At 44.7% G+C, this 27,987-nt stretch overlaps 3 protein-coding genes and 1 non-coding gene across 6 annotated transcripts; 3 read left to right on the top strand and 1 right to left on the bottom strand.

Annotated features, from left to right (window-relative positions):
* The first annotated feature begins 83 nt into the window (after positions 1–83).
* Positions 84–13,183, top strand: LOC118316370. 2 transcript variants are annotated; one of them, XR_007030437.1, is made up of 8 exons: positions 199–394; positions 1,507–1,596; positions 1,867–1,972; positions 2,707–2,799; positions 4,833–4,935; positions 9,902–10,038; positions 12,182–12,240; positions 12,552–13,183. It is a non-coding gene; the product is annotated as an uncharacterized LOC118316370 (transcript). The 2 variants fall into 2 exon arrangements; XR_007030436.1 differs by having other exon boundaries at positions 84–394; positions 4,833–10,038.
* Positions 8,615–13,317, bottom strand: wnt1 (wingless-type MMTV integration site family, member 1). Its single transcript, XM_035644131.2, has 5 exons — positions 13,177–13,317; positions 12,711–12,816; positions 10,674–10,927; positions 10,222–10,487; positions 8,615–10,106 (listed from the first exon to the last, which is right to left on the bottom strand). The coding sequence occupies exons 2-5, from the start codon at positions 12,809–12,811 to the stop codon at positions 9,615–9,617; spliced, it is 1,113 nt and encodes a 370-aa protein (XP_035500024.1). The 5' UTR covers positions 12,812–12,816; positions 13,177–13,317; the 3' UTR covers positions 8,615–9,614.
* Positions 13,318–16,200: 2,883 nt separating this feature from the next.
* Positions 16,201–19,515, top strand: wnt10b (wingless-type MMTV integration site family, member 10b). Its single transcript, XM_047330768.1, has 4 exons — positions 16,201–16,393; positions 17,006–17,268; positions 17,405–17,856; positions 17,983–19,515. Exons 1-4 carry the CDS (start codon positions 16,320–16,322, stop codon positions 18,481–18,483), a joined length of 1,290 nt encoding a protein of 429 aa, XP_047186724.1. The 5' UTR covers positions 16,201–16,319; the 3' UTR covers positions 18,484–19,515.
* Positions 19,516–22,800: 3,285 nt separating this feature from the next.
* arf3a (ADP-ribosylation factor 3a) lies at positions 22,801–27,278 on the top strand. 2 transcript variants are annotated; one of them, XM_035644136.2, is made up of 5 exons: positions 22,801–22,889; positions 24,051–24,233; positions 24,335–24,445; positions 24,770–24,894; positions 25,010–27,278. In XM_035644136.2, the coding sequence occupies exons 2-5, from the start codon at positions 24,086–24,088 to the stop codon at positions 25,169–25,171; spliced, it is 546 nt and encodes a 181-aa protein (XP_035500029.1). In that variant the 5' UTR covers positions 22,801–22,889; positions 24,051–24,085; the 3' UTR covers positions 25,172–27,278. The 2 variants fall into 2 exon arrangements, with proteins under 2 accessions (XP_035500029.1, XP_035500030.1); XM_035644137.2 differs by lacking the exon at positions 22,801–22,889 and having other exon boundaries at positions 23,261–24,233.
* The last annotated feature ends 709 nt before the right edge of the window (positions 27,279–27,987 follow it).

Below are 27,987 nucleotides of genomic sequence, written 5' to 3'. Positions count from 1 at the left end.
TGGCTAATTAGAACACCTGGTCTTCGATAAAGTTTGTTTGGTCAAATCTTGTCCACTCTTTGCCTGACTTGTATTTTGAACTAACTAGCTAACTAGTAACTAGCTGGTTAACAAACGAGCAGACACTGTGAAGTCAGTTTGTGTTACCTGCTCAAACGTGTGCACCGGTAAACTGTCCGCCAGCCGAAAGAGGGGAGGGGAGGGGAAGGGATGTTGGACCGGAAGGGATGCGGGACCGGAAGCAGCGGTAACCACGTGTGGAAACAATCTAGACAGGAAACACACCTGTGAATACGGTAACGTAACTAGCTTGACTTACCTCAGCACGGCAAACTAGTTCAAACCGTGGCCGTTAGCCAACTGCCGACAGAATGGAGTCGACTCGAGACTTCAGGTAACCGTTAACGGACTGTTAATAACTATTCACCTAGCAGCTGTAAAAGTTTACGCATTAGTCGCGTAATTCTGTATTTTCCCGCCACATCGTTTGTATCGAGCCCGTCCTGGTCAATATATCGGGATTCTGTCGACAGTTTTAAAGCGTTTTAAAAAATAAAGTTAGTTGCCTAACTCCACATCAAAACCCATTATTCCCGCGACATTGTTTGTTTGGTTTTGTTTCTATTGGATTGCACCTGTACTGTACCTGAACCGTACCTGTGTTCACAGACGCTTGTTTAGTTTGATTTGAGTCAACTCAAGTTGTACTTTGAACTTCCGCCACTAGATGTCACCCGATCACAGCGCTGCTCAATGTGACCGTCGGTGTTCAGATTTAGAATTCGTGCCAACAGCGTTGTCTCCAGACTCCGCGATGATGAGCCATGATGGCTGAACAGTAGCGGTATGACAACTTTCAACGACTGCCACATGAGGCCAGATACAAGCACTACACACTGAAAGTAAAGCAACGTCGCTTTCAAACACAATGCCATGAGTTGTTTTTATTTATCGATGAACTTCCTGCAAAGAGCGTTAAACAGGAAACTTAAATCACATCAATATTTACCCTTTGTGTTTATAAACAACACGAGTTCCACTCTGTACACGTTTGCAACATTTTTTCAAGGTATGATTGGAAGGTGGGTTGTACCCATCTCTTCATGAAATCCCTGGCTGACTCGATGATGATGATGAGATCAGGGATCTGTGTTTGCTGTACCATTAGCTGCAAGACTCCTTTACTTGTTGCTGAAGATTGTTCCTGGATTGTTCTCTGATTGCATTGTAATTTGGGAAACGTAAATTTAGGGCGGATGTAGAATGTGTTCAGCAGTCACATCCCTCTTAAAAATCTGAAATATATTCACTTCTCAACTCCTTGGGCGTATTTGGCTCATGAGTTAGCATTATTGTCTCAAGAACGTTTCTCAGCACGGCTGAGTGAGGTGTGTTTGTGTTGAGCACGCTGTCCTCAGGACTACTTCATAAACGGTTGAAATAGGTCAAAAGCACAGGTTGAATTTCCTGACAGGGGATCTACTCTCCTCATCGTTTCTTTTCCAGGGTCTCAGAGGAGCATACCAAATGCTGTACAATCCAGAAGGTGAAGACAACTAAAGAAGGGTCTCCAGACCCCGTCATGTAGAAACACAAGTGAGTACTTCTACACACTTATACCTGGACTAATGTGTGGCCAAAACAGTGGACATTTCACCTGACTTACATCTTTCCCCCAGACTGCAATTCTTCATCTAGCTCATTAATTTAAAAAAAGGGGAATCCAGCTGCAATAAAACAAACTTGTTTATATCCCAGAAGATTTATGGTGTAAACTTTCTGGCAGCTTGACAGATGCTCAACTGGTAGCCTATCAGAATCAGAGCAATCATTCTATCAAGCTAACGCACCCGTTTGTCTGTCTAGATGATCCAGATGCCAGAAGACTTCATGACATCAGCCAAGCAAAACAAAGATGTCCTCACATGCTTGCAGTTCAGGGAAGCTGCTCACTGCAGCTGTTCTCTGAAAGGTATACAGTTTGCATGTGATATCAATTAATACGCGTACTGTGTCATTGCAGATATACAAAATTAGATGTGTTTATTGTTTGGCAGCTGCGTGTTAACGAAGGACACATTCAGGTGCACTCGGGGTGCATTTCATTTTTCAATATTCTGCCCTGCGAAACAGCGTTGAGGGTTCAGTGCTCTTACAGAATTCGTTTTTTGATAGTTGTAGCATCCCAAATGATGACATGCGCAGATTCTTTTATTATTATTTTACTTTGCTCTTTGGTCACTGCCCATGTAAACAACATGTAGTCTTTAATGTCACTAAATTAAACACATTTGTACATAAAATCACAGGCACTTGCGGCTTCTACAGTGCAATACATGTATTACACACAGCGATCTTTTAGGGGCCAGGAGTAACTTTTAGGGAACAATAATATATTGGAAAGGCTGCTGGCACAGTTTGAGGGATAGCTCTGGCTCTGGAAGTGATTAGCCCTCAAAGCCTGGGTTGGTGTGTTGCAGAGAGTCAAGGGTGGGTGGGCGCAGTATCGCATGTGTGTGTTAGTATGAGAGGGACACAAAAAGAAAATGTGTGTTTTGAGAGAGAGAGGGAGACTGGGGCGGCTCTGTTATGCAAGCAGTTCTCAGTATGCATGTAGATTGGAAGATGTGTGGCTCCTGTGGTTGGCTGTCCCCTGTGTCACTGCCTTTAAAAAAACAGTTGCCAAGAGAAATGTCTTCTTTACAGGCTTTGGCTGCCAGATGCTGGGGATAATGGACGGAACTGCATAGGGGAAAGATGGAGAGGAGTGTGAGTGCGCAGCCATCCACAGACACGCAAGTGAGCTCACACATTTGCACACTTTGTGGGCAGGAATCCCCATAATGCTGAAGTATGGATGTGAATAATTCCTCAACGCTGTACAACTGACTCACACAGACACGCGCTGTGACACACAGGAAGTATTAGGCCTAGTAAGTTGTGTCACACTAAGTCGCCATGAATGAGCACACACTTTGTGCGTGCTTACAGATTCCAGAGTTGCCACATTTTGTGGACGTGCGCCTGACCCGACAGGGTTGTGTACGTCTGTGCAGTTGTGGACCGACCAACACATGGGGCGCCGGCGTGTGAATGTGATACTGCATCTGTGAGCGGGACAGCCAGTGACACAGGAATGTGTCATAGCTACCCGGCTCCAAAACTGCAGCAAATAAACATTCCTCTTCTGCTGTGTCAGTGCTGAACCGTCGCCAACTGTTGCTGTAAAACACAGCTTGTAATTAAAACCAAAAACTGAGTATTTCTCCTTTTGTCTCCAACAGTATTGGTAGATAATGTCCCCTGTGCCTTCAGACATTCCTCAGTGCTGTTTTATTTACTCAAAGATGGCACAATGTGGTCCAGATTAAATCAAGGTGGGACATCTGCAAAGAAATTGTTCAGAACCATCTATATTGGTGAAGCACAATACAGACACATTTTGCCTTGCTGCGGTTAGTCATGTTTCACTGTGCAGCAAAAATGAATCTCATAGCTAGGCAAATAAAGAAGATACTGTACATAGTACCATTCAAAAATGCCATGTGCTCAAATCCAGTGTCAGACAGTTTCACAAATCTAAATTAAATGAAGAGTAGCGTTAATATTCAATATAACCAGACACACATTGCTGCATTTCATCACGGACTAGTCTGTTTGAGTTGAATAAACGCAGGCTTCATCCCTGCTGACAGGTGAAATTATGCTGAGGTTTATGTTGTGTCACAGATTCCATCAGTTTGTGCTCATATTTCATGTGGACCTCAGGTCTGAAACATTGTTGTGCTGTACCCATACATTGTCAGATGTCTGTAAACATATTCCACTGTTGGTTGTCCTTGCCCTAAAGTCTCTGCCTGTCATTACAGCTCTGTTTACAGGAGGACTTACAATGTTTGCTAGCATGAGATCTCCCCTTGAATATACAGTGGTTTAAAGTCGCACTCTGACGCACAGTTTTCCAACTAAAACACTTAATCCCAGTGGATACGATTTTGACATGTCACTTTATGCTTGTTGTCACTTGTCTGGTCTCGCCAGGTTGATCACTCACAGATGTGATTGAGGCCTCTTGTTGGATAATTGTTCTCACCAAATTATTGCATGTGCCTTCCAAATCTTTTTTGTCAAATGGCACTTACAGCTGACCATTCTGTGTTTGCAATAAACTGGAGACCACTTTCATGCATTTAGTTAGAGGTGGTGTTTCATGGTGATAAAAAAAAGGCTGTCAAGCCAAGACAACCAAGAGGTCACACTGTGTGTGTACGGGGGGGTGTCGATTACTCATTGTGTTCACATGCAGGAGGTTACAATTCAGAACGTCTTTATATACGTGTGAAGTGTGCTGGCATATCACAACGACACACGCACGCATGCACGCACGAATGCCGCAAAGTTATATCCATTCCACCTTAACTGGAGGACTCACTCTCCGTCTCGCTCCACAGGGGCACAGAGCCTGACCACAGACATCATACTGATTGCTCACCGTGGTTGAGTGGTCTGTCCGCATTCCCACCCTGATTCACAATGTGCAGAAAACCCAACAACGGAAAACGGTGGTTTGAGAGTGTCTGGAGGTTTGCGGACAGCAGAGAGTGTCCACCGTGTCTCTTCTGAATCTATCCCTCTCTCATCTCCTCGACTGCACTGTTTCATATCCCAGGAACACGGGAGCAGTCGAGCGCAGGCCAAAACTGGTGTGCGTGGAATGTTTTGAACTCGAAGCTTGAGGCTAAAAAAAAAAGAGAGGGCACTTGAGTACGTGGATGCGTGCATGCCTGCATGCGCTGGGATGAGTGTGACCTTCCCTCTCTCCTGTGTGACAGGTTGTGGCAGGCCGGTAGATGATGAAGTGATGGAGATGTTAGGAGGCCACAGCCATTGTGATGCTGGGTGGCTGTTACTCTGGAACTGCCATCTGCTGAAAAGGTCAGTTGCTAGGGGATGATTCTCCTGGACCGTGTCTGCTTCCCAGCTGCCATCCACACACCCACACACACTGGCTTGAGTATGCGCACAAACTCACACACACATTTGTGCCCTTTTTTTTCTTCCTAGAAATATATAAATTGAATTTTGAGTAAATTGGACCTATTGGACCGACCGCTATTAATCCACTTGGTGATTTTTTTTTTTTAAACTCTGGGTGAGGTTTAATTGATTATAATCATTTATGCAATATGTGTGTGTGATCCGGCTGTGAACTCATATCTTATTGCATAATAGCCCTGCGGTCAATTAATGGCACCAAAACGACTGCTTCTGATTGTTATAGAAGCAGTGTAAGGGTGTTCCTGTCATAACAATGCCCTAATTAATTGGAACCAATCAAAATCTAGGATTACAATGAAATGTCGGGGCAGCACGGAAATCAAATCAGTGTTGTGTGCCAGATCCCAGCCACGCCGCATTGTCCATCACAACCACCGAGAGCAGCCTATCATTCAGTGCGGTGACCCAAACCCAATTCTAAATTCTTTATCATACGCCCTTCAAATTAAAGACAACTCCACCCAACGGGCAAACATTTTTCCACAATTTAGCAGGAATTTTAATATGAAGCTGCTGTGCCTTCATTATGCCATATCATCTTCTCTGCATGTTCTCGAGTGATTGACCACACTGCTGCATTATTGTTAGGAGAACAATGTGGGCCAGTGAAAAACGGTTTCCTTGCTCAAGCTTAAATCGTGAACACCCTCGCAAAATTGTTCTATTAACTTTGGCCCTTTCCTCCTGTTATGTTGCCCCTGATGTTAGAGTTCCTGAGTAATGGTTCTCTGAAGCAGTTTTTCTGATATTATTAGATTATCCGGAAAGGAAATTGACCATCATGTAACAAGTATTAAGCCCGAGGTCCAAAGTGTTTTTGACATGTCAGCTTATAAAGTAAATACTGCTGCGTAAATGTTGTACTAACAATGATAAAGTACACATTCTGATCATGCGCAAGCCACAGCTACATGTCAGTGTGTTCCTATCTTGAGATATTGGCAATAAAGTATCTGGCAAGATCCAAACCAAAAATAAGACTCGGCTATACAATTTTGTGCCATCTCCATATCATTTTTATCCTCCCTGTCACACTTTCCTACTCTCCATCCACTCCCCCTCCACACGCCCTCACTCGCTTCTCCACTGGCCTTCCATAGACACTGACTTTGTGTGGTGGAGCGGTTGTTTTTGTTTGTGCCCTTCTTACCATGGCTGCCTGCTCACCGCCTGGCAGCCCCGTGTGTCAAAGGTGGCTGCAGCAGAACAGACTGTGGGAACAGCCGGTTAGCCTCCCCTGGTCCCTTGTTCCCCAACCAGAGGGGCAACCATCAATCCAGCACTCCCCCTGCCCTGCACACACACTGAAGCACAAACACACAAATGCCCAACCAAACACACACTCACACAAAAAGCCTACAACGCTCACACCGTCTCCCAATAATCCTCGGAAGCAATTTCATCTCGACTCGGGTGGCGGCCCATTGTCGCCAGCCCCTTCAATCTTTCCTTATTAACTCTCGCTTTGTCCCGCATCCGAGCTTCTGGACTCATCTCTCCTACATTCCGATCGGAGCTGCTCCCAGCACTCCCAGGCAACCTCCATTCGCTAATCCCACTGCCTCCCCCACCAGCCGCCCCACCCCAAGGAACTCTTACTGCTTTTTTTTTTCCAACCTGCCGATCACCTACTTACAGAGTAAGGTAGGGGCATTAACTCCATGGGTTTTCTGAAGGCAGAGTGTGAAGGCGGGGTGGGTGAAGGAGGAGGCGGTCACAAAGTGACTCCAGCCCAGACAATTAGAACAATGAGCTGGGCCTGTAGGGGGCTAACTCGCTGCGTCACGCCTGGACGGTGGGGTATTTTGTCAGTTTAATGAATTGTCCGTCAGGCCAGGGCCACATCGCAGGCTGCGCAGGGAGAGGCCAGCAGGGACCCAGACACTAAGTCGGTATTTATTACACTGCCTTTGTCACTAATTGAGCTAATTATCACTGACTCCTCAGCACTCCCACAGGCAGCTCCCCCTCCACTCACTCTCTCCACCGACTCTCCCACCTCACTCTCACGCCTGGGATTTGAACCCTGTCTTCCCTCTTCATTTTGAAATTGTCTGCCTTTTTCTTTTGTTTCTTCCCATGTATCTTTGATGGCCCATTATTTTTCTTTCAAGCCGAGTTGCAGTGTGCTTTCGCTGTCTCTGTGCTTGACTTTTTTCTTTAGTCACATCATACTGTGTTTTAGTTCTTCCATCAATGATCTTCTATGATAAAAGATAGAAAATTTGTTTTGTAGACTAGCTCTCATATTTCTGTTTTTATTGGTTGGTCACCCCTAATTTGCGGTATTTTGGTTCAATTTGTTCTCTGTATTATCTTGATTCCTTCATCTTAAAATGATATACTTCTCAATTTATCACTTAACCTTTTGGAGTAATTTTATGGCACAAGCCAAGCAGCCCCTTGTCACCCTGCACTTTTACTAAAGTCATGACTGATTCAGAAGATTTCTCATCCCTGACCTCGGTCCTGCTGTATGTCACCCTGTCTGTTGGGTGTGTGCTGGTGGCATCACTGTGCCTCCACCGTGCTCTGTCTGGATGACCCTGGATGCTCCTGTGCTGTGGTGGGCCTGAGAGAGAGTGTAGCGCTTTCCAAACTCCCGGGGTTAGTCAGGTTGCCAGGGGTTGGGGGAGCATTCTTTCTCACATTATTTCTTTCCGACATTAAACAAATTAATCAAAACATTCAATGCAGTAAAATCCTGTATGAAATAAGGTATGTGGCTGGATAAAGCCGGGGCCGTCTCTGTGGTTGGGAGCACAGATGCAGGGATGTTTTGTGAGCTGGGGAAAGAGTCTGCTTTGGTGATGGTAATAGGATTAAGCAGTGGACACCCAGGGATAGGCTTATATGTTCACTTTGTTGGTTGTCAAAACTATCTCAAACAAAAACCACAACAGGCATAATAGCATCTTTTGACACATTCAGGAGGGCAACTTAATTGAAAATATAGACTTTATTGTTCTATCATACAATACAAAACCAACTGGAACCTAAATCTTTGATTAAAATCTAAAAATGTCTTCTCTTACATCTCTATATAAAAGTATAAAAAAATACCCAGAAATAAATATTTCATATTTACAGTAATATAAAAGGTAGATATTCAGTGCATGACCAAACACAAGTATTTTTTTTTACAGGAAACGAGCAAAGAAGTGATAACGTTCTGTTTCTAGTAAGAGTCGGTTTTGTGTCAGCGACATTACACCAAAATAGAAAAGGGCATGAGATGAAAACAGCTCCTGACTTGACACTAATGCTGCGTTCGCACCAAGCGCGATGCAGATTTATTGTGCGGTGAGATTACATACAAAGTCAATGCAAAGGCACGAGTAGACGCAAATAGCATGTTCTCCAGCCACTTACGTGCATAAATCATACAGCAAACTTACAAGAGACATCATTATAAATATATTTTTATGTTTTAATATTTACAGTATTTTGGTTCTCTTAGCTGATGATTTCTTCTGTGGAGGCTACTTCAAATTAAAACGTTTTAACTGAGCCTGACATGATACACATTTCCCTACTTTAAACCTGGACTGCTTTATTGACCAAGAATTTAGTGTATTTTTGTTACTTCAATGTGTATCTGATTTGTTTTTGTTTTTTATGTTGACCCCTCTGTTTTGTCAAACTACATGTAGTCATGCCATGATATTCAGTGTATTGATAATACATTCAAATGAATTTGCCTCGGTAAGATTTGTTCAGTCAGTTTCTATTTTACTTGGCGAGTACTGGTACCAGTCTTTTAACATCAGGACCTTCCTGATGGTCAGTCAGAGGCAAATCAGGATTTTCCACTCCAGAAAATCTCAACAAAAAGGACCAATGTGGTGAAGAATTATAAGTGGTTGTGCCGCGTCCAGGACCAAAGTACACAATTGGGGAACAGAGAGCCCATCCCTGGAAATTAGCTTCACTCAGATTCACACGAAAAAAGAAACTTCAGCAAAACAAAATACATTTTAAATAAATTCCCTCCTGTTTGAGGTCTTCACCAGTTTATGAGAGAACATGTTTGTGGCTCTTATTTTGACAAAAACATCTCTGAATCATCATGTCCTCAGTGGTGGAGAAGAGGTTTTTCTAGCTGTACCTGGTTACAGGTACTACTAGATATAATGTTCTACCTGTAACCAGGTGCTACTAGACATCTCTGTATCATTATGTCTCCTTACTTCTATTTCTATTTGTCCACAGTGTGTAAACACTTAGGTGATTGTGGATGATTTCCCTTCTACATGGAGGATCGTACTGTGTAAATATCCTCTTTATATTGTTAGGCATCCAAGGCAAGGAGCACATATACTCCCTCTATGACCTGTTCATGTATTTGTGCTTTTCACCATCTCCTCCTCACAAAAACACTGAGTTTTTTGTGTTAAAGTTTTCCCTGTTTACCTCAGATTACCCCCCTGGAAGCATCTCTAGCTTCTACCTAACCTCTCAAACCACCTGCCATCAGCCAAGCTACCTGTTCTACTAAAAAGTTCTTCTTTTTCCCTCAAATAGGCCTAATATTCACTGGGTTTGTCCACCAGTGATCATAGACACTCGTGTAACGTCCGTGTGCTGGTGCAGTTCAAGCAGCTGACATGGCAGCACCAGTGGAAGGTGCAGTTGCAGCGTTCAGTCACAGTCTCAGTCCGGGTCTTAAACCCACGTCCACAGCACAGCAGCTCACATCCATCGAGGCCCGGAGAAGAGCTGTTGCATGTTCTCCCAGAAGTTCCCAAAGTGCCAGTTTTGCCGTTGTAGGAGCAGAAATTTGGAGATTTCTCAAAATAGACCAGGTCCATGGCAGAGGGGGGTTTGTGTGCTGGGTTTTCAGGTTCCAGGTGGCGGGGGTCAGCTCTGTGAGAGGCACGGTTGCTTCCCTTGTTGGCGTAAACAACTCTGGATGCTCCATCAAACCGGTCCTTAAGGAAGTCTCCCACTGTGCGGAAGCTGGGCAGGCGCATCCAACAGGTACGTACAGTGCAGGAGCCTGACATGCCATGGCACTTACACTCCTGACGCATCTCTGAAGACACAGTCTGCATAGAGGGAGACAGAATCGTACAGGGAGTGGAAATCACTAATAATTTTGTTGCTTGTGGGATATCTGACAAAAACAGACAATTATGGCAGGTTTGAGTGTAAAATCCTTACCATTCTGCCAGCTTCGTTATTGTGTAGGTTGGTGAGGTAGCGCAGATCTCTGCCCTTCTCGCTGGAGTCCACGAACTCCTGACTGAACATCCGGCCAAAGTCCACATTGTCACTGCAGCCCCCCCAGTGCCAGTCTGGCCCTCCAGGACCTCGGCGGCGGTAATCGCATGTGCACGACTCAATGGCCCCTTCTGAGCATGAGCGAGCCACAGCATGGGTCACCCCTGCGCTGGTAATTGCAAATACAAAGGCTGTCTCTCGGCAACCTGAAGAAACATCAAAACTTCCCATCAGGACTAAATCCAGCCTTTTAGGACTCGTCGATTTTTTTTGCCCAAAATTGACAAACCGTTTACGAGACAAAACCATTTTAATTTCTACAAGAGCTTCCATTACATCCTGCTCAAAATTGTCCAGATATTGCCTGGTGAGAAAAGACAAGAGTGGCTCACCACGATTGACGATTTTGCCAAAAACTGCTGGGCTGTGGGTGGTCGGGCAGTTCCAACGGCGGTTGCGGAACTGCCACTTGCACTCCTTTATGGCGGTGTGCAGCCCAGCGGCGATGGCATGCAGGATGCCAGGATTCTGGCGAATCAGCCGGCGCTGGCGACGACTCAGTAGGGACAGGCTGGGGTCCAGGACCAACTGCACGTTCTTGGAATTGGTGAGGAGGTTGGATGAGGAGGCCACGTTGACAATACCCCTGGCACAACACAAAGGCAAGGGATTTCAGAGTGTATAGGAGTGAAGGAGCTGGCAGGTTTTTTTTACATGTAGCTCTTTCTGTGACCTTCTAAACTCTCGAGCTGAAGTGTCTTGGCATCTCACGTGCCTTTTTAAAATGACTGTTTTCATTATGTACTACAATAACAAACAGTGACACATGCTGTTCCAAGACCATGAGGAGACAGAGTCTGTGTCAAAAATGCAGGTTTCTGACTTGTCAAATAACATAAAACTAGTGTTTTCACCTCTGGGTGCAATAAAATCACTTGACCCCAATAAAGCGAGTCAGAATATATTTAATCATAATACGTTTAGTATCAGTGGTGCACTCAACAGGATAAAGACAGACTCACACTGAGATGCAACAGATTAGTGGACCTTGCAAGCTCCTGCAGGTTCACATTGATAATGTCTGATTATAAATCACTTCTGTTTATTTTCTTCCCGACATTAGAGAGACCATGAATCTCACCAACAAATTTGTCCAATCAGTCAAAAAGTCTCTAAACAGTAGGCTTTTTCAATGCTCTCTACTTTATGTCGTGAGTAGCATATACAAATTCTGCTATCCATAGTATTAACAACTCAATGTATCCTTCTGCCACATGATCTAAAAAGAATTCTATTTGTTCGTATCTGTGTCCATGTGGCACCTGTGCTCTTTCAGTTATTCTTTTTTAAATACACATTTTGGATCTCTGAACAGGGCTTGAATGAATTATTGCCTGTGATCAGAGTTTCTAGTGTTTCAGTTCACAGGCTGTATAATTTTCCATTTGCCTGTGAGATTTCTGTCAACCTTCAATGGCTGTCGAGCATCATTATCCGGAAAAGCGTGCGAGTCTTGGCGTGTTGGAGGAATGACCCAGGCGATTGTGTGGTGAGCCCTTGGAAGATTAATAATGATCTCGTATTTTTTGGGGGTGTTTTCATCATTCCTAAACTCCGCGGCGTGTCCCCCCTCCCTGCCCAATTGTTCTCGTGGATTTCGGCTGACATTTTAAAATATGTGAAAACGCACTGACGCTGTGCGCAAATACTCGCCCATCTGATGGCACCACAGAAACGACCAAAACCTTGTTGAAGTCATTACCCCGACAACCCCAGCCCACGGTTTATAGATTTTTAAACAAGCGAGACAATAATCCCACCGAAGCATGACTATACAGATCGGATTTTTAGGTTTGTTTTCTAGAACAAAATATTGTGCAATTGGCTGTTTTCGTTTCAGGTCGCTGCTGTATAGACGAGAGGAATGCAGGCTACAGCATTAGATCAACACCACCATGGGTAAGACCTCGTATTCCTTTCAGCTATGAAGTAAATCCATATTTAATTCATCCCACGTTGGACTGAAAAATGTTGTCTTGTGTTCAAACCACATGATGGGGAAGCAGAAGGGGGTGTGGGGGGTAAATTAAATCTACCACAAATAAGAGGTGAAACTGTAATTACAAATATTATCGTGTTATTGTTAAATGGATGGTCTGCTGTAGCTAGTCTCACTGAAAGTTTTTTTTTTTAAAGTTTAAAGTCAAATGTGAGCCAGTGGGGGTAAGCTAAATGGAATCCCACTTGATCATGTGGTGGCTCTTTTTCAGCCCCAAGAGGTTGAACAGAAGTTGTGAGCGGCGCCAAAACGAACACATTATGTCGAGCACGCACGCGCTGACTGCGCGTGTCTCCTGAGAGACAAGAGGAGGGGGATGCTGATAAGGGAGCGGGTGCATCATCACATGAGAGGCCTGCAGTGAACTCACCACCACCGGCCGCTGTTGTTCACGGCCCCTGTGCCCGACAGCGAAGACACCAGCAGGATGCAGGCGGCTTTCACGCCCAGCAGCAGCGCCAGACTCCTCATCGTGTCTTCGGGGGCAAAATGTCACATTTCAACGTATTATTATTATTATTATTATTATTCAGCTTTTTTTGTCACGTGTTTTTGTCTAAACAAAGTTGTAAACATCTTCGACACTAACATGACTTTTTATTGACTTTTTTTTTTTTTTTTTTTAAAGAGTAAAATAACTAAAATGATCAATCAGCCTTAAGAAACAAGACCAAAATACACAGTCTGGCAGTAGGCTAAGTATTTTTCTACATCTCAGTGACTTATTTATTCGTGATCATTTTTAATTTCAGTAAATTAATTTGACGTTGAGTGATTACAATAACCACGCTGCAAGGTGGATATATATATTTATATATATATGTATATATACTCACCACGCCACGGTCCAGTGAGGGCTCCGGAAGGTGAGAGACGCAGGCTGCCCTAATTGACTTAAATGGATGTTGAGTGGAGACAGGTTGCTAAATGATGTGAAGTGTCCGGGCAGGATGCTGCTGCTGCTGCTGCTGCTGCTGCTGCTGCTGCTGCAGTCCTCTTCACTCTGTCTCTCTCAGTGATGCTCTGCACGGCGCATTGAACGCGTGGGACAGTCCCGAAGACTTGATCCCCTCGGTGACTGATAGGCAACACATTCTTCTCTTATTGAGCGCTACGAGGGGAATAAAAAAGGGATTTGCTGCTCTCATCTCCCTCTGTTTTTTTTTTCTCCGAGCCTTTTCAATGGGATTGGAGGGAGGGATAGTTAATGCTCTTCATAGGGCGCACAATGAATAAGGAAACACAACAGAAGGGAGAAAAGGAAGAGGAAGAAAAAAAAAAATAGGCCAATCCACAGTGTTGCGCATGTTAGTCTGTGTAGTGGAATCTCACGGTCATCACAGAATCGATTCCATGTAAATGTGTGCAGCTCAGAGTATTTCTTCTGTCCCCGCTCTGGCCGTGCGCTCGCCTCCACATCCAGTCTTGCGGAAAGCAGAAGTGCCCCTGGAGCGGCGATGTGTTGGTGCAGATGCTGTGGCTGCGCCCGGTCTGGTTGCTCCGCCGCTGCTCAAAGCTGGTGTCACGGTGCAATACAGTTACAGCGGAATATGAGCCATCTAAAACTGCCCTTTTTTACCCGGTGGTTGGAATAGCCCACTCCCTGACCGCATCTCCTCCTCCTCTCTGCGTACGCGCTCCCAAAATGTGCAGTGACTAAGGACATTTCTGTACACTTCCTTCCCTTTTAAAACTGATCCAACTGAGTTCATTTACATAATTTCACTGCCTGTAACTTATTATATCTAAGTAATTAGTAATAATTTGTCAAAACGTACTTTTTTTATGACTGCCTCTCAATATATATATATATATATATATATATATATATATATATATACAAATTTGGATTGAGGCCCAATAAACAAAGCTGTTAATCTTTGTAGCCCAAGACGCACACGCTCAACAAAACCGGAATGCAGAAATAAACCATATGAAACTCAGTTGTCCTACAACTCAAACTGCCCGCTGGGCTGCTTAAATTTTTTGTTTGGGATTTTCCTATTATTATTATTATTTATTTTTTTTCAAACGTGGGAGAGATGACATACGGTCTCCAATCAGAATTTTGATGTATGATGAACCAGGAAAAGAGGGCGACGAGCAGGAATAAAAACCATTCCAAACATCTGGCCAGCAGACCTCCCTCGATGCACATGTAGCCCAGTGTAATCACAGCTTGAGCCAATTTGCGGCATCTCCATCCAACCCCAGACTATAGGAGCGATCTGAAATGTCCCCAAACTTCTCCATGTTGGTTCTCGGGTGAGTGTTTCATTATGTGACATTTATCTGCTAATTTGCATGTCCCACATTAGTCACTGTAGCGGCTGTATGCTGAATAATCTCTCTGCCTTCCTCTCCATCTCTCGCTCTCTTTCCCAGATGACAGTAAAAGGAAGTGGGCTTTTGTAGAGAGGCTTTAATGACAGCCATCCTACGTTTATACTCCAGCCTTATATGAAGGTGCTCAAATGGGTTTCCTGGAGCAGTCATGCGACACCGAGCAGATTAGAGCTTCAATCCGGATAAAGGGGGCCTTTTATATACAAATCAACTTCAAATCACTTTTTAAGCCACTTAGATATACACGCCAAGCCAGAATGCTAATGCACTTTTCATTGCCGCAGCTTTGGGAATGGAAGGAGATTAGATGAATTGGTGTCACCATGCGAGCCGTGTTTGAGGGGGGTTTTAACTCAATTTTATGAAAGTAACCCACATTTTGCTCATCGGCCCTGGCAGCAGAGTCCGTCATTGTTAAAGATCAGGCCTAGAGAACATTTTTATAAATTAATCGGATGAGTGGAAGTCTCACTAACTTTGTGATTGACCTGTTGATTCTGTCGCAGCGTTATTTAAGCTTAATGACCGAGATCAATATGCTGACAGATTCAACGCCGAGCTTCCACATCACCCGAAACAAAGTCCGCGCTGAAGGCCTGGGCATCTGGTTCCATGGGCCTAAAAAAATTTCAGTGATAAAGATACTAGGCTACAATAGGCAAAACAAATCTTTCCTGTAACGTATCACGTCTCAATTTAAACGAATCCATGAACGTAATTTGCGAACAGATTTTTTTGTGGGAGCGTGTGTTGCCAAAATGTGACAAATAATCATTAAAAAAACTGTCACACCCCCGATTTATGCATACAATTTTATTCCCCCAAAATAATAACTTTGGCGTGACAAAGTGAAGTTGTTTCAAGCACAACAATGAAGAACAGCCTGCTGTGGTGGAGGTGGGAGGAAGGGGGGACCACATGACTAAAAACAGTATTGTTGCAGGGTCTGTTAGCGGAGCCGCCTGCCTGCTGCTGCCTCCCTGTCGTACAGTGGAACCAGCCGCTCTACCCTCCCCCCATCCATCATTTAACTCACCCCTTTATGAACAAAATCTTCTGTGACTCCCCATATTTCATCTCGCTGAGCGTTTCTTTGTTCTGATGTAGTCCCAAAATATGTGCGTCTGTGTGCCACACAATCCACAGTCACTCACCAACAAAAAGCAGGGTTAAATTCATTCAAATTTCAATATCTTAGTAGATATGTCTATAGTATTAAGTATTTGACATTGCCCACAGAAATTGAGGCCGTTGTGCGCACAGCTTGGAAAGTGGCGCCCGTGCGTAAAAGTTTGGAGACGTTTTTTGTTTGTTTTTACGCGTGGGCGAATGAACACATTCTCAAATAATAGGAGGATCAACTGTTGATATGACTTTGATATTGGCATATATTTTGCAAACAGTCGCCTGTAGAGGCATCTCCTCCCCTCCCCTCTTTTTTACCCCCCCCCCCCCCCCCTCCCGTTTACTCTCGCCCCCGAGCTCCTCTGTTCTCCGTCTCGTCTTCACTCTTCGGTCGTTTGGCGGTGCATCGATAATACTCCACTCTGCCTCTTTTTTTTCATATCCTTTTTCCAGTCCAGGACTTCATCACGGGTGTTTTAATGTCACGTCGCGAAAGACGCTTAACAAAATGGAGCTATCAAACAAACTCCGTTGGGACCAGTTCCTGATTTTGGCAGCAGCACTTATGTCACCTGCAGTAACGTAAGTGCACTTGAGAGCCGCAGGAGAGTTGGTGGTACACGCGGACTCCGGCTACACGGTATCTGGCAAGATTTAGGAAGTTGTTGTTAATGTATTATTTAAAGAAACATTTAACATATTCTGTTGAAAAGTGAAACATTTGCCTCACAGATTGATTTAGTGTAATACTGAAATCTCGGGATCAATGTTGATTTTGTCTTTTTTTAACATATAGTCTGAACTATATGCCACGCAGAATTCAGTCAGTGTAACTAAATAATAGATAACTGTTGTTATTCCTCCTTAGGATGTATTTGGCCATTTATTCTCTGCATGTGGGACTGCTCAGCTGAATGATCTGTTTAGAATGATTGTTTTTTCCAGCTTCAAGCAATATCAGTAGAAACACAAGTACTTGATTAACACGTTTTATTGCTTAGTGCATACAGCAAATCCTTTGGAGATGAGATTGATAGAGTGAGATTTGTAGCATGTGCTTTTTAAATCATTATTGGTTTTGTGTTTTTCTCAACTTTCCAAAAACACATCTCCTCTGCCACACTGCTTTTGATCTGACTAATGAACTCCTGACCACCCCTGATGACCCACCACCACCCCCCCTCTCTCCCTCAGGGTGCTGTGCAATGACATCCTCGGCCTGAAGGTGGCAGGAGATCCAGTGCTAACCCCTAACTCCGTGTGCCTGAGGCTGGCGGGCCTCAGTAAGCGTCAGATGCGGATGTGTGTGCGCAGTCCCGACGTGACGGCCTCCGCCCTGCAGGGCATCCAGGTGGCCATCCACGAGTGCCAGCACCAGTTCAGGGACCAGCGTTGGAACTGCTCCTCGCTGGAGGGCCTCGGCAAACTGCCCAACCACAACACCATCCTCAACAGGGGTGAGAGTCTGGGGCCAATGACGGGCAACATGTGACCTGGTTGGGGTAAACGTGTCTATAGAAGTAAAGAGATTTTTTTTTTTTTAAAGCAACGCTGTTTATCATTTTCAACTTCTGTGCCTCCTGCTGCTCCCAGGTTTCCGCGAGAGCGCCTTCTCCCTGGCCCTGTTGGCAGCGGGTGTGGCGCACTCTGTGGCCACTGCCTGCAGCATGGGCAAGCTGCGGGGGTGCGGCTGCGAGGCCAAGCGTCGCCAGGACGATGACAAGATCCGACTGAAGCTCACACAGCTGCAGCTGCAGACCCTGCAGAAGGGCGGGGTAGGCATCGGCATGACACGGTCATTACCCTTGGAGTTAAACGGTCGCCATGGTGACCTGCCCGCTAACCTGCGCTCCGCCCACCCCTCTGCCCTGCTCACGCCCTTACCAGACGAGCTGAGCGCCATGCAGGAGACCTGGGAGTGGGGGGGCTGCAGCCACGACGTCCGTTTTGGGGAACGTTTCTCCAGGGACTGGCTGGACTCCAGCGGGTCTCCAAGAGACATCCACGCTCGCATGAGGATACACAACAACCGGGTGGGACGACAGGTGAATACTGTGCTCATCTACTGTGTTCTTAGTGATCCTCAGGAAGCGGACTAGCTGCTCACTGGCATATGTAACCAATAGGATAATTTCTTCTTTTGCTCACATCATTTACCTTTCTCTACACAGACAGTGAACGACAACATGAAGAGGAAGTGCAAATGTCATGGCACATCCGGCAGCTGTCAGTTCAAGACATGCTGGCACGTGTCTCCAGAGTTCCGGCTTGTGGGCTCTCTACTTAAGGAAAAGTTCCTGTCGGCCATTTTTGTCAACTCCCAGAACAAGAACAATGGGGTCTTCAACCCTCGCACAGGAAACATCGCCAGCAGGAGCACAGGGGGGCTCAACGGAGGCCGTCGCCGTAGCATGTCCAGAGAGCTGGTGTACTTTGAGAAGTCTCCTGACTTCTGTGAGCGGGATGCCTCCGTAGACTCTCCGGGTACACAGGGACGCATCTGCAACAAGACCAGCTACAGCACAGACAGCTGCAGCTCACTGTGCTGCGGCCGCGGACACAACATCCTGAAACAGACACGCAGCGAGCGCTGCAACTGCAGATTTCACTGGTGCTGCTATGTGCTGTGTGAGGAGTGTCGCCTCACCGAGTGGGTCAATGTGTGCAAGTAGATTCCAGTTCACCCGGTCCCAGCTGCCTTGATCCATCCAGGACTCAAGATTGTGAGCTTGTCCCTTGGCCCACTCCTGTTGTTTTGAGTGTTTGTTTTGCTCTTTGTGTAACTCTCCCAGAGAATCTGTTTACCCCCCCATCCCCTACCACCACCAACACCCACCCCTTTCCTTTTTTCGGCCCATCATCTGGGATCTATTTTCCCCTTTGTAGCCGCTGTTATTCTCAAAATGCCAAGTCAGAGATTGACGAGGTGATTCATGACATTTGTCTTGCCATGGTCTGTTTAGACGCTGCCCCCTCAGCCGTGAAAACGGCCGTTACCCCATCTTTCCTGTACCGCAAAACAAAGACACAAAAAAGCATTTCTATTGCAGTGTCTTCACTCATCGTGTTGTACAATAGCTGTGTATTTTAATGTGTGTGTATATTTGTAAATGTTATTATTAATATTATAATTGTGTTGGTGCCTGTCTTTTTGGTTCTACTTAATGATTGATGCTGGCTCAGCATGGTGAACCCGTGCTAGTAGACATATACAGTATATATATGTACATGTCACTCATACTTTGAACCTCAGACTGAGCAACGATGGGAATCAGTCTCCGAATCTATCTAGACAAAGGATTAATGAAGGCAGAATAGAGTATGGAGTGTTTTTGTGTGGTGTTGAAGCACTGATGCATTTGATAGAAAGTCTTCTTACAGAGGCAACAAGACAGAAAGCACATGCATGACTTTTTATAAGCTCATCAAAGCTCGTATGCCTGTAAAACTCAAGATGAGAAAGTTGATACCACGTCGGGTCTGGAAACAGATCCAGTCCTCTAATCCCTTACGCTGAATAACTAATCATTTTGATTTATTTATACTATTGTAATGATAGTTATTACTTCATGAGAGTGGTCACTATAGTGGTCATGTTTTTTTTTTTCATGAATTCACGTCAATATTATGACAGAAATATGCTTCCTCTCTGAATAACTGTGATGTGATGTGTGTGTCACTTTGCTATGAAATCATGACTGAGATCCTGTTGTTCTGCTTTTGTCTGTTTCATCAGTCCGAGCACTCCGTAGATTCTTCCCACATGTAGTACATGTCAAAGTGAGAGATGGACTTGCTTTAGACTTGAACCAAGGCTGAAGGGGTGTGTGTATGCTCCAGTGTGTGTCTGTTGCTGTGTAAATGGGGGGTAACCTCTACGCAGTACAGATTTCGGAGGTGAGAGCCTTTTTTATGGCCATTTCATGCTGAGAGAAGGACTTTTTATGGCCGCAGGATATTGTTTCCTTAAAGTATGACTTTTATTACTGGAGAGGAGCATCGAGAGAGCAGAGAGTGGGGGTGATTGTACCAGTCTTTGCCGTGTGAGCATCTGTCCAGAGTTCATGGCCGAGGAAGGGACTCGCTGAACCACGTGCTGCTGGGACGCCGTGTCCTTGTTACCTGGGAGACAGACTGCACAAACATAAACACATGCACCGCTTTTTACACACACAGACACTCGCATGTAGAAATGCTGCCACCAGTGCACAATCAGAAACATGCATGCTGGTGTGTACACGTGAACTGTCAGAACTCCCGGTGACCCAAGTGATTTGCACTCTCATTCTAGTCACACAGCAGATTTAGCAAAGCGCTAATGTCAGCACCTGGCTGGATTTACGATAGCAGCATTCCTAAAAATCTCAGATGATCCAAACTGTCTCCATGCGCGGTCTACTGGGAAAAAGACTCTCCTGCTATATAGGATTTAATACCAATTAAGTCTTGTTTGTATGGACTTTGGTAAATATCCCTTGACTCCTGAGGAATGGCGGTGCCAGTGGCTGAATCAACTGTACTGTCTGTTTGGTATTTAGTGAGGGAATAAAAAAGCAGACAGCGACTGGTGGGGAATGATAAAGGACTCTATTTCTGGTTTGCATTTCTTTATTCCTTTATCATTTCACCCTGGAGCTGCTGCGAAAGGGAATTTCCTGTCACTCTGTGACATGTGTGAGACAGAGGTTGGTGGACAGCCTGGGATCGCTTTCTCTGCCTCTCTGCACTCTTTTTCTCTCTTTCCCATTCTCCCCCTCATCGCTGCAGACATAGACACATGCATAGCAACACATCGACTGCCCCCCCCCCCCGAGTAATGACAACCAGACTGGGCTGAAATTAAAGAGAGGGAGGCAGAGAGAGGAAGTTCGGAGAGATAAAAGTTACCCACTTTGATTGACAGGATGATTATATGTATAAAGTAAGGCGATTTAGTGTGTTTAGTTGGATATGAAGATAGAGAGAGAGATCTTCACTGTACATACAGCAGGAGGACAACTGGGGTATGGAGGAGGGGGTGAATAAAGTGTACTCTGTATAAATACATGCCTCAAAACATCTGCTTCTCAACTCCCCTTTCATTTTTGATGTGGGACAGGCAGAGAAGGAGAGCGGGAGAGAAAACACAAGGAGCCAGCTACCCAGAACTTCAAAGCCCCTGCCCTCAACGCGCAGGCCCTCATTAGTTCAGCTAGCAGAACCAACGAGACTTGTGATTGTGTTTGCTGGGGTGCAAGCTGGCAGACACTTCAGAGGAAAGGCTCCTTTAAGTCATAACTCCCCACCCCATCTCTCCTGCCACCACCCGAGCCCGCCGTAACCCTCTCCGAAACTCCCTGTGCACACAAACTCGGCAGGCTCCCCCACCATCCACTCCACCCCGTAATCTGGTCTGCAGCTGCAAACATCTGCTCCTCTCTTTATTCCTCCGCCTCCACCACTGAATTGGTGAAATCATCCATTACCGGACCACTGACTGACATGCGCAACAGAGAGGAGGAAAATGTTGGACTCACCTATGACACAGGTGTCTTTTATGACAGTGGGTTGTTTTTTGATTGGTCAATGCTTGCTTGGAGGGAGGTGCACTTCCTCATTCCTTCATGTATTGACACCTGTGAGAGCACATAAATGCACAGCATCACCCTTAGAAATACATGATATCTTCAAACACAGGGTCGGTCACCTGCTCGAATATTGATTCATCCCATGTATTGTGCTCCTGTCACCTCATTATCTGTGATACAAAGCAGGGCTGCTGTCAGGAAGTAGCACCTGGCATCCAATTACAGCGAAGCCATTTACTTATTCATAGGAAGATTCCTGTTTTAATTATTCAAGCAGGTTTGCCCGGAGACTCGCAGTTACGTTTCGTGTTGGTTTAGTTCATCTCCTTCTACATTTAGTTTAATGGCAAAGGAGCACCTACAGCGTTTGATTACCGCCACCCACCATATATGTCATATATGCTCAAATGAAAAAACCCAAACAAATTCAAACAGTTTCTTGCAAAAACTCAAACCAAAATCTACACTTTGTCACCGAACAAAGTCCCAACATTCAAAACTTCCACCCCACGTTTCTTCAATTCCTTCTTAAGCTTTTGTCTATTGGTTGTATATACTTCTGAAATTGACAAAACATAACATGCTATACACTTACTGTACTTCCACCCCATTCACTCACACTGCCCTGATTGATGCTTGCCTATTAAATTTCCTTATTAAACACATGCAATATGTGTTTGTACGTGAAAATCACATCCTAAAAGCTGTAGACCACATTTCAACATCAGTCTCATGGCAGGTTGAGGCTGAAATCTTTTCATGTTTTATAAAGAGACAGAGTTTAATTACAGTGGTCCTGCAGCATTGCTGCTGGCTCCTCATCTCATCTCTGGATAACAAAACGTTTTTTATTTTGTTTATTGAACAAAGATCATATACTGAATTTTTTTGCATTAAGATGTTAATATTAACCCTTACAAAACATTCAAGGCACATAAGGATACGTTAACCAAGTGTCAAAAAATAACAAATAAATAATATGCAAAATAAATAATGATAAAATTAAATTAAAATAAAATAAATGACAAGGAAAAGTAGATTCCCTGAGTGCATAAGAGGTCATAGAGGTCAGTCTTCAAATATTTTCAAAGAATCATAAGCTCTGAGGAGCGATTTGGCCTGTTTCCTTTTCATGAGCTTTAAGGAACATAGGTCCCTTTTAAAAACAGAGATGGGGTTTCATTTTCATCCATTTGGATTTGTGGATAAAGAATTTTTCTTGGAGAATCAGATTTTTCATTATAGAGTCAGTTTCCATGTCCGTTATGCTGACTCCAAAGACAATGTTCTCTCTTGTGAGCGGAGTGGACAGCAGAATGTTGGTCGACAACCAGTCCTGCATATCCTCCCGAAATGTTGAAGAGGTGGATGACAAGACGCGAGAGCGGCTCCTGCACGAGCCAACTCTCGCGAGAACTCGCGGTGTCGCCGGGGGCGGTTCATCGCGAGACTTCCATCCAGTCCTCTGCTGCCTGACTCCAGCTGGTAGCGCACTGCCTGCCGTGGAACGGGTAAGTGTGAATGAGATGCCAACGACGAAAACACGCGCAAAGACGAGCATTTAGAAAGAAGAAAAAAAGAGAAATGTGGCCGCTGCCTGTTTGAAACACCTCGTGACGCTTCTTGATAAACGAGCGGTCGTGACTCGACGACGTCGGGCCGACTGGTCGTGACTGGACGAGGGGGATTACAGCTCACACGCTGACCCGGAGATTCTGTTTTATTTTCTCGAAACCGACGACATCAGTTAATACTTAACCTAGCTAACTCAATATGCTAACTATTATATTATCGAGCTGTGACTTGTGCAATTTGACTCGGATCCGTCGTCTCGCCCTCGCGCAGTGTGACAGGTGAGCCAGGGATGGACGGCCGCTGCATCGCACCGGGGCTAAGCTAGCGGCTACGTGTCTGTCCATTCATTTCGTTCAGATCGAGAGAGGAATGAATGGACGCGTCGATAGTGAGGGAGTAGAAGTCGCTGAGGCGGTAAAAACAAACAAACAAAAAAAGGTTTCCAAATAAGAGGCATGCCTCATTTCTTATAGCTCATTCTGGATCAGCCTGGTCAATATCAAATGCACCTCAGGTGGAACACGGTGACACAAGTTGACTGCAGAGTTGGCCTGTTTAAAGAGCCCACACACACACACACACACACACACACACACACACACACACACACACACACTCACACACACACACACACACCCTCACACACACACACACACACACCGAGTTCTACAGGCCTGTTATTCCCACCACACAAGCCGAGGTCATGTGTCATATAATGTAATGTGAATCGATTGTTAACACCGGTATTTATGCAGGTGGTCACTGTGCACCACTTGAAAGCTGATCCACACACAGCAGAGATCCGGAATGGCGGTCGGTTTCCCCCCAGTGAGCTGTCGAAGTGTAACGCAGCATCCTTTAAAAGTCAGGTCAGCCGCCTGCCGAGGCGCGAAGTGTGCTTCACTGGCTGTTCCTCTGAGGTGGCTTAAAGCCATAACGAGGTGGTAATGTCCAGAGTTGCTTTTGAAGAGCTACTGCGTCTCACTGCGTGCGTGCGTGCGTGCGTGCGTGCGTGCGTGCGTGCGTGCGTGCGTGCGTGTGGTTTTGACTTGGCTGCTGTGTGTGAAAAGTGGTGTCTTCAGCTCGCTGTGTCACAGTTCCGTTGCAGTTGGGTTGACAGCCGCCGGTCATCATGGGGAACATCTTCGGGAACCTACTGAAGAGCCTGATAGGCAAGAAGGAGATGAGGATTCTCATGGTGGGGCTGGACGCCGCTGGGAAGACCACCATCCTCTACAAGCTGAAGCTGGGGGAGATCGTCACCACCATCCCCACCATTGGTGCGTGAGGGAAGAATTTATTGCTTTAGGTAAAACATCTGTCCCTGAGTTAACTAGTATGGATATTTTTTTTATTTTTTTTATTTTAATTTTTTATTCAGGCTTCAACGTGGAGACAGTGGAGTACAAGAACATTAGCTTCACCGTGTGGGACGTGGGTGGCCAGGACAAGATCCGTCCCCTGTGGAGGCACTACTTTCAGAACACCCAGGGTGAGCCGGGCCAGTGTTCGGCCGTGTTAACAAGGATCCTGCAGCACACGCTCTCGCCCCCAGCACCTGAGGTCACATCTGACTAATGTGCTTTAAATTAATCCATTTGCATACAGCCTCCAACGCTTTCAAATGATCATCGTCTTAGTCATGTTGAAAGCCTCAACAATGCAAAATCTTGATTCAACAATATTTATTTTAAATATGATGTCTGTACATTGATAGAACGGGGGATGAAATCGATTCTGGCATAGCAGAGCTGATGGTGTTGTTTAATCATCATTTAAAAAAAGGACTGGCACGAGCTCTCGTTTCTCCCCGCAGGCTTGATCTTTGTGGTGGACAGCAACGACCGTGAGAGGGTGAACGAAGCCCGGGAGGAACTGATGCGGATGCTGGCTGAGGACGAGCTGCGGGATGCCGTTCTCCTTGTCTTCGCTAACAAACAGGTACAGACTTCTTTAGCATTTCTGGACGTGCAATCCCTACTTTGCTCACATTTCCTCACCCTGAACAATCACCTGCCCGCTGATTGACATTCTTCACCAACGTGATTGTGCACAGGACCTGCCCAATGCCATGAACGCTGCAGAGATCACCGACAAGCTGGGCCTGCACTCCCTGCGCCACCGCAACTGGTACATCCAGGCCACCTGCGCCACCAGCGGTGACGGCCTCTACGAGGGCCTGGACTGGCTGGCCAATCAGCTGAAGAACAAAAAGTGAAGGGTTCAGTCAGTAGAGTGGGGGAAGAGCCTGGGTGCCAGCTCCAGGTAGTGGTTATAGTGAATCCATTGTGTTTACATGGAGAGGCAGTGCTGGAAAGTTTCCCAGGGGGTGACTCTCAATGGCTTCCTCCCCTCATCGAAATACTCCTATTTTTATTTCTTTACTTTGATTCATATCATTTGTTTGGATCTGCGGTGGGCGTTTTTAATTATTCAGATAACCAATGGTGTTGACGTTCACCTTAATGACTTGCATTCTATAAGCTGAATGCATACATATCGGGATGTAAAAGTATAATGTTACTGTGAAGCCGTATGTATTCCCCCTACTTTGCAGTCTATGGCCTTTGACCTCCTCTTACTTTGAATTTGTTCAGAAATGTGATGAATCTAGACTCATCTAGAGCAACCGTCCGTCAGATACTTGATGTAACTTAAGATTGTCATAATAGTAAAGTGGAAGTACTGTTATCTCAGAATACCGACTGAAAACAATATATCATACAGGATAAGATTAATGTAGAGTTATCCTTTACCGTCCATACAGAAGTTTTCCCCCATCACCAAATTATGCACTTCATCAAAAAACCTAATGTATTCATTTATTTGATTTATTTTTTCTCACCTCAAAATCTGCTGACATACGGGATAGTCTTACAGAATTTATATTTTTGTTGTCGTCTTATTTATATTTATATTTTTTGTCAACATTTTATTTATTTAATTAAAAAGATTATTTATTAAAGTGCGTCATAAATTTCCTCTCCCTTTTATTGCAATGTGCATTTACTGCTAAGGCAGCTGGTAAAAATAAAAGCCTTCTTATCAATGTATATTACTGCTTCCCAATTTGCATGGAGATCTGCCAGTAGTGGCTCGTGGGCTTGTCAGAGCCGTGAACTGCTGCAGGCCGCTGCTGTAAATAAAGGTTTGGTCTTAGGTGACTTTGCTGGGCTTCGTGAGGGTAAAAAAATAATTTGTCTGGTGTCAGCTAGGGGGGATAGATGAAGTGATACAGATGATGGAACAGCTCTGTGGCTTACAGAGAAGAAAAAAAGATGCTGCTATTGGCCTTCGAGTGACAGCGGAGCATGTGATTAGCAATATTAGAGAGCTTACATGGTTTTTGAATGTTTATTTTTCTCAGTCGGTTTGTGCAAGCAGCTAAACTGTATCCGTCAAATGAACTCGCTCTGCCTGTCATCCTGATTCACTCGTCTCTAATCGGCGTGACATCATACGTGTTTCCTGTGTTGAACCGTGTACCACATTGCACAAAATAACTCTAGATGCATTATTGGTGTACAAAATGTAATGTCAGAATTTTTTTTTCTTGTGTTTTTGGATGGAGTGTTTATTTATTTATTTTGGATCAAAAGGCAAGTGTTGATTTTAATGTTGGTTTTAATTTCTAAATTTGCAAACTAGATCAAACGGTCGTCTTTTTTTAGTGTCCACGAATCACATGATATCAAAATTAACTTGAAAGAGGTTGATAGTAATACTGCATCATAAGGCATGTTAATACTGTACAAGATCTGTAATAAAAGTGAATTATAATAGCCTGTTCCCTCAGACTATTTGTTAGTTTCTAAATTCCTGCTGCTGGTCAACGCTGTACTGATACATGTCATGGATTTAGTGTAAAGTTTACCGAACAACCTTCTAATATGCAAAAGCATGCTTTTCTATGTGAGCGCAACTGTATATATGTTTATGTAACAAGAAAAGTATATCATGGTATTCGCGTTCAAATTGAAAGTGCTGTTGATACACATGTAGATATTGGGTTCAGTGTGTTGGCAGATCACTGACAGCAGCTTGTGTGTGTGTGTGAGATGTGCCCTCTATTACTAATTTGGTGTGAAATAGTATTTCGTAGCCTTATGTTGCCAGTGATTAATTTCTCTTTGATAATGGGTTTGTATGTAGGAATGTCCAACACTCACCTATGATCTGTAACACCGATGCACTCGCAGCACTGTTTTCCAAAGGGAACAAACCGAAAAATGAATTTTATGTAACGTAGAGGAATATTATCACGTGGAAGTAATAAAAATGAACAGTTGCAAGAATTGCAGTCAATAAAAAGACCAAAACACAAATTTGCTTTGCTTTACTTGTTTTATTTTTCCATCATCATTTACTATTTACTATTCCACACTTGGGTGATGATTTGACTCCTCAGTGGAGGCCTGACACTAAAGATTGTGCTCCTTTGTTTGAATCTACATCTTTCCCCCAGCCCTTTGTCCATGTTTCTAAGCCCCGTACCTGTTATACGATATGAATATACTCTTACATTGAATGATATTTTTTCTCATCTACACAGTGAAGGTCAAACATTCAAATGAAGTACCAGTTAGCGAGACACCTTTTTGAGGTGGATGGTGATGTTAAACTTTGTTTAAGAATCTAACATCAGGATTAATTTTAACTCTGCAAACTGTTCATCATAAGAGTAACCAGACAGGACGGAGCCAGATTAATCAACAGCACACATTCAGAGTTCTATTATAGAAAATGTAGTCCTGGACATGAGCAGGGGAAAGTTGACTACAGTAGGTAGGAGCAACATGTATGTGTGTTGTCTTTCTCTTTGTCTTTGGCCTTTTCCGAACTGCGGTCATCAAGACAAGTTTGGCACAATCAGGCACTGTCGAATAGCTGCCCTTCACAGAGACATTTTATCGGAGCCAATCAAAGGTCTGTGTAGAGGAGAGCGCTGCTGTGTCTCCAGGGGTGTGACAGCAGTATGTGGGTCAGAGCTGCTCCCGGGGCCACCAGCCCCCCCAAGGCCCCCTGCAGGACGGC

This window comes from Scophthalmus maximus, chromosome 3, assembly GCF_022379125.1.
Source record: "Scophthalmus maximus strain ysfricsl-2021 chromosome 3, ASM2237912v1, whole genome shotgun sequence".
In the NCBI taxonomy this organism is placed as follows: domain Eukaryota; kingdom Metazoa; phylum Chordata; class Actinopteri; order Pleuronectiformes; family Scophthalmidae; genus Scophthalmus; species Scophthalmus maximus.
The sequence above is the reverse complement of the archived record's forward strand: the minus strand, read 5'-3'. Positions and strand labels throughout refer to the sequence as shown.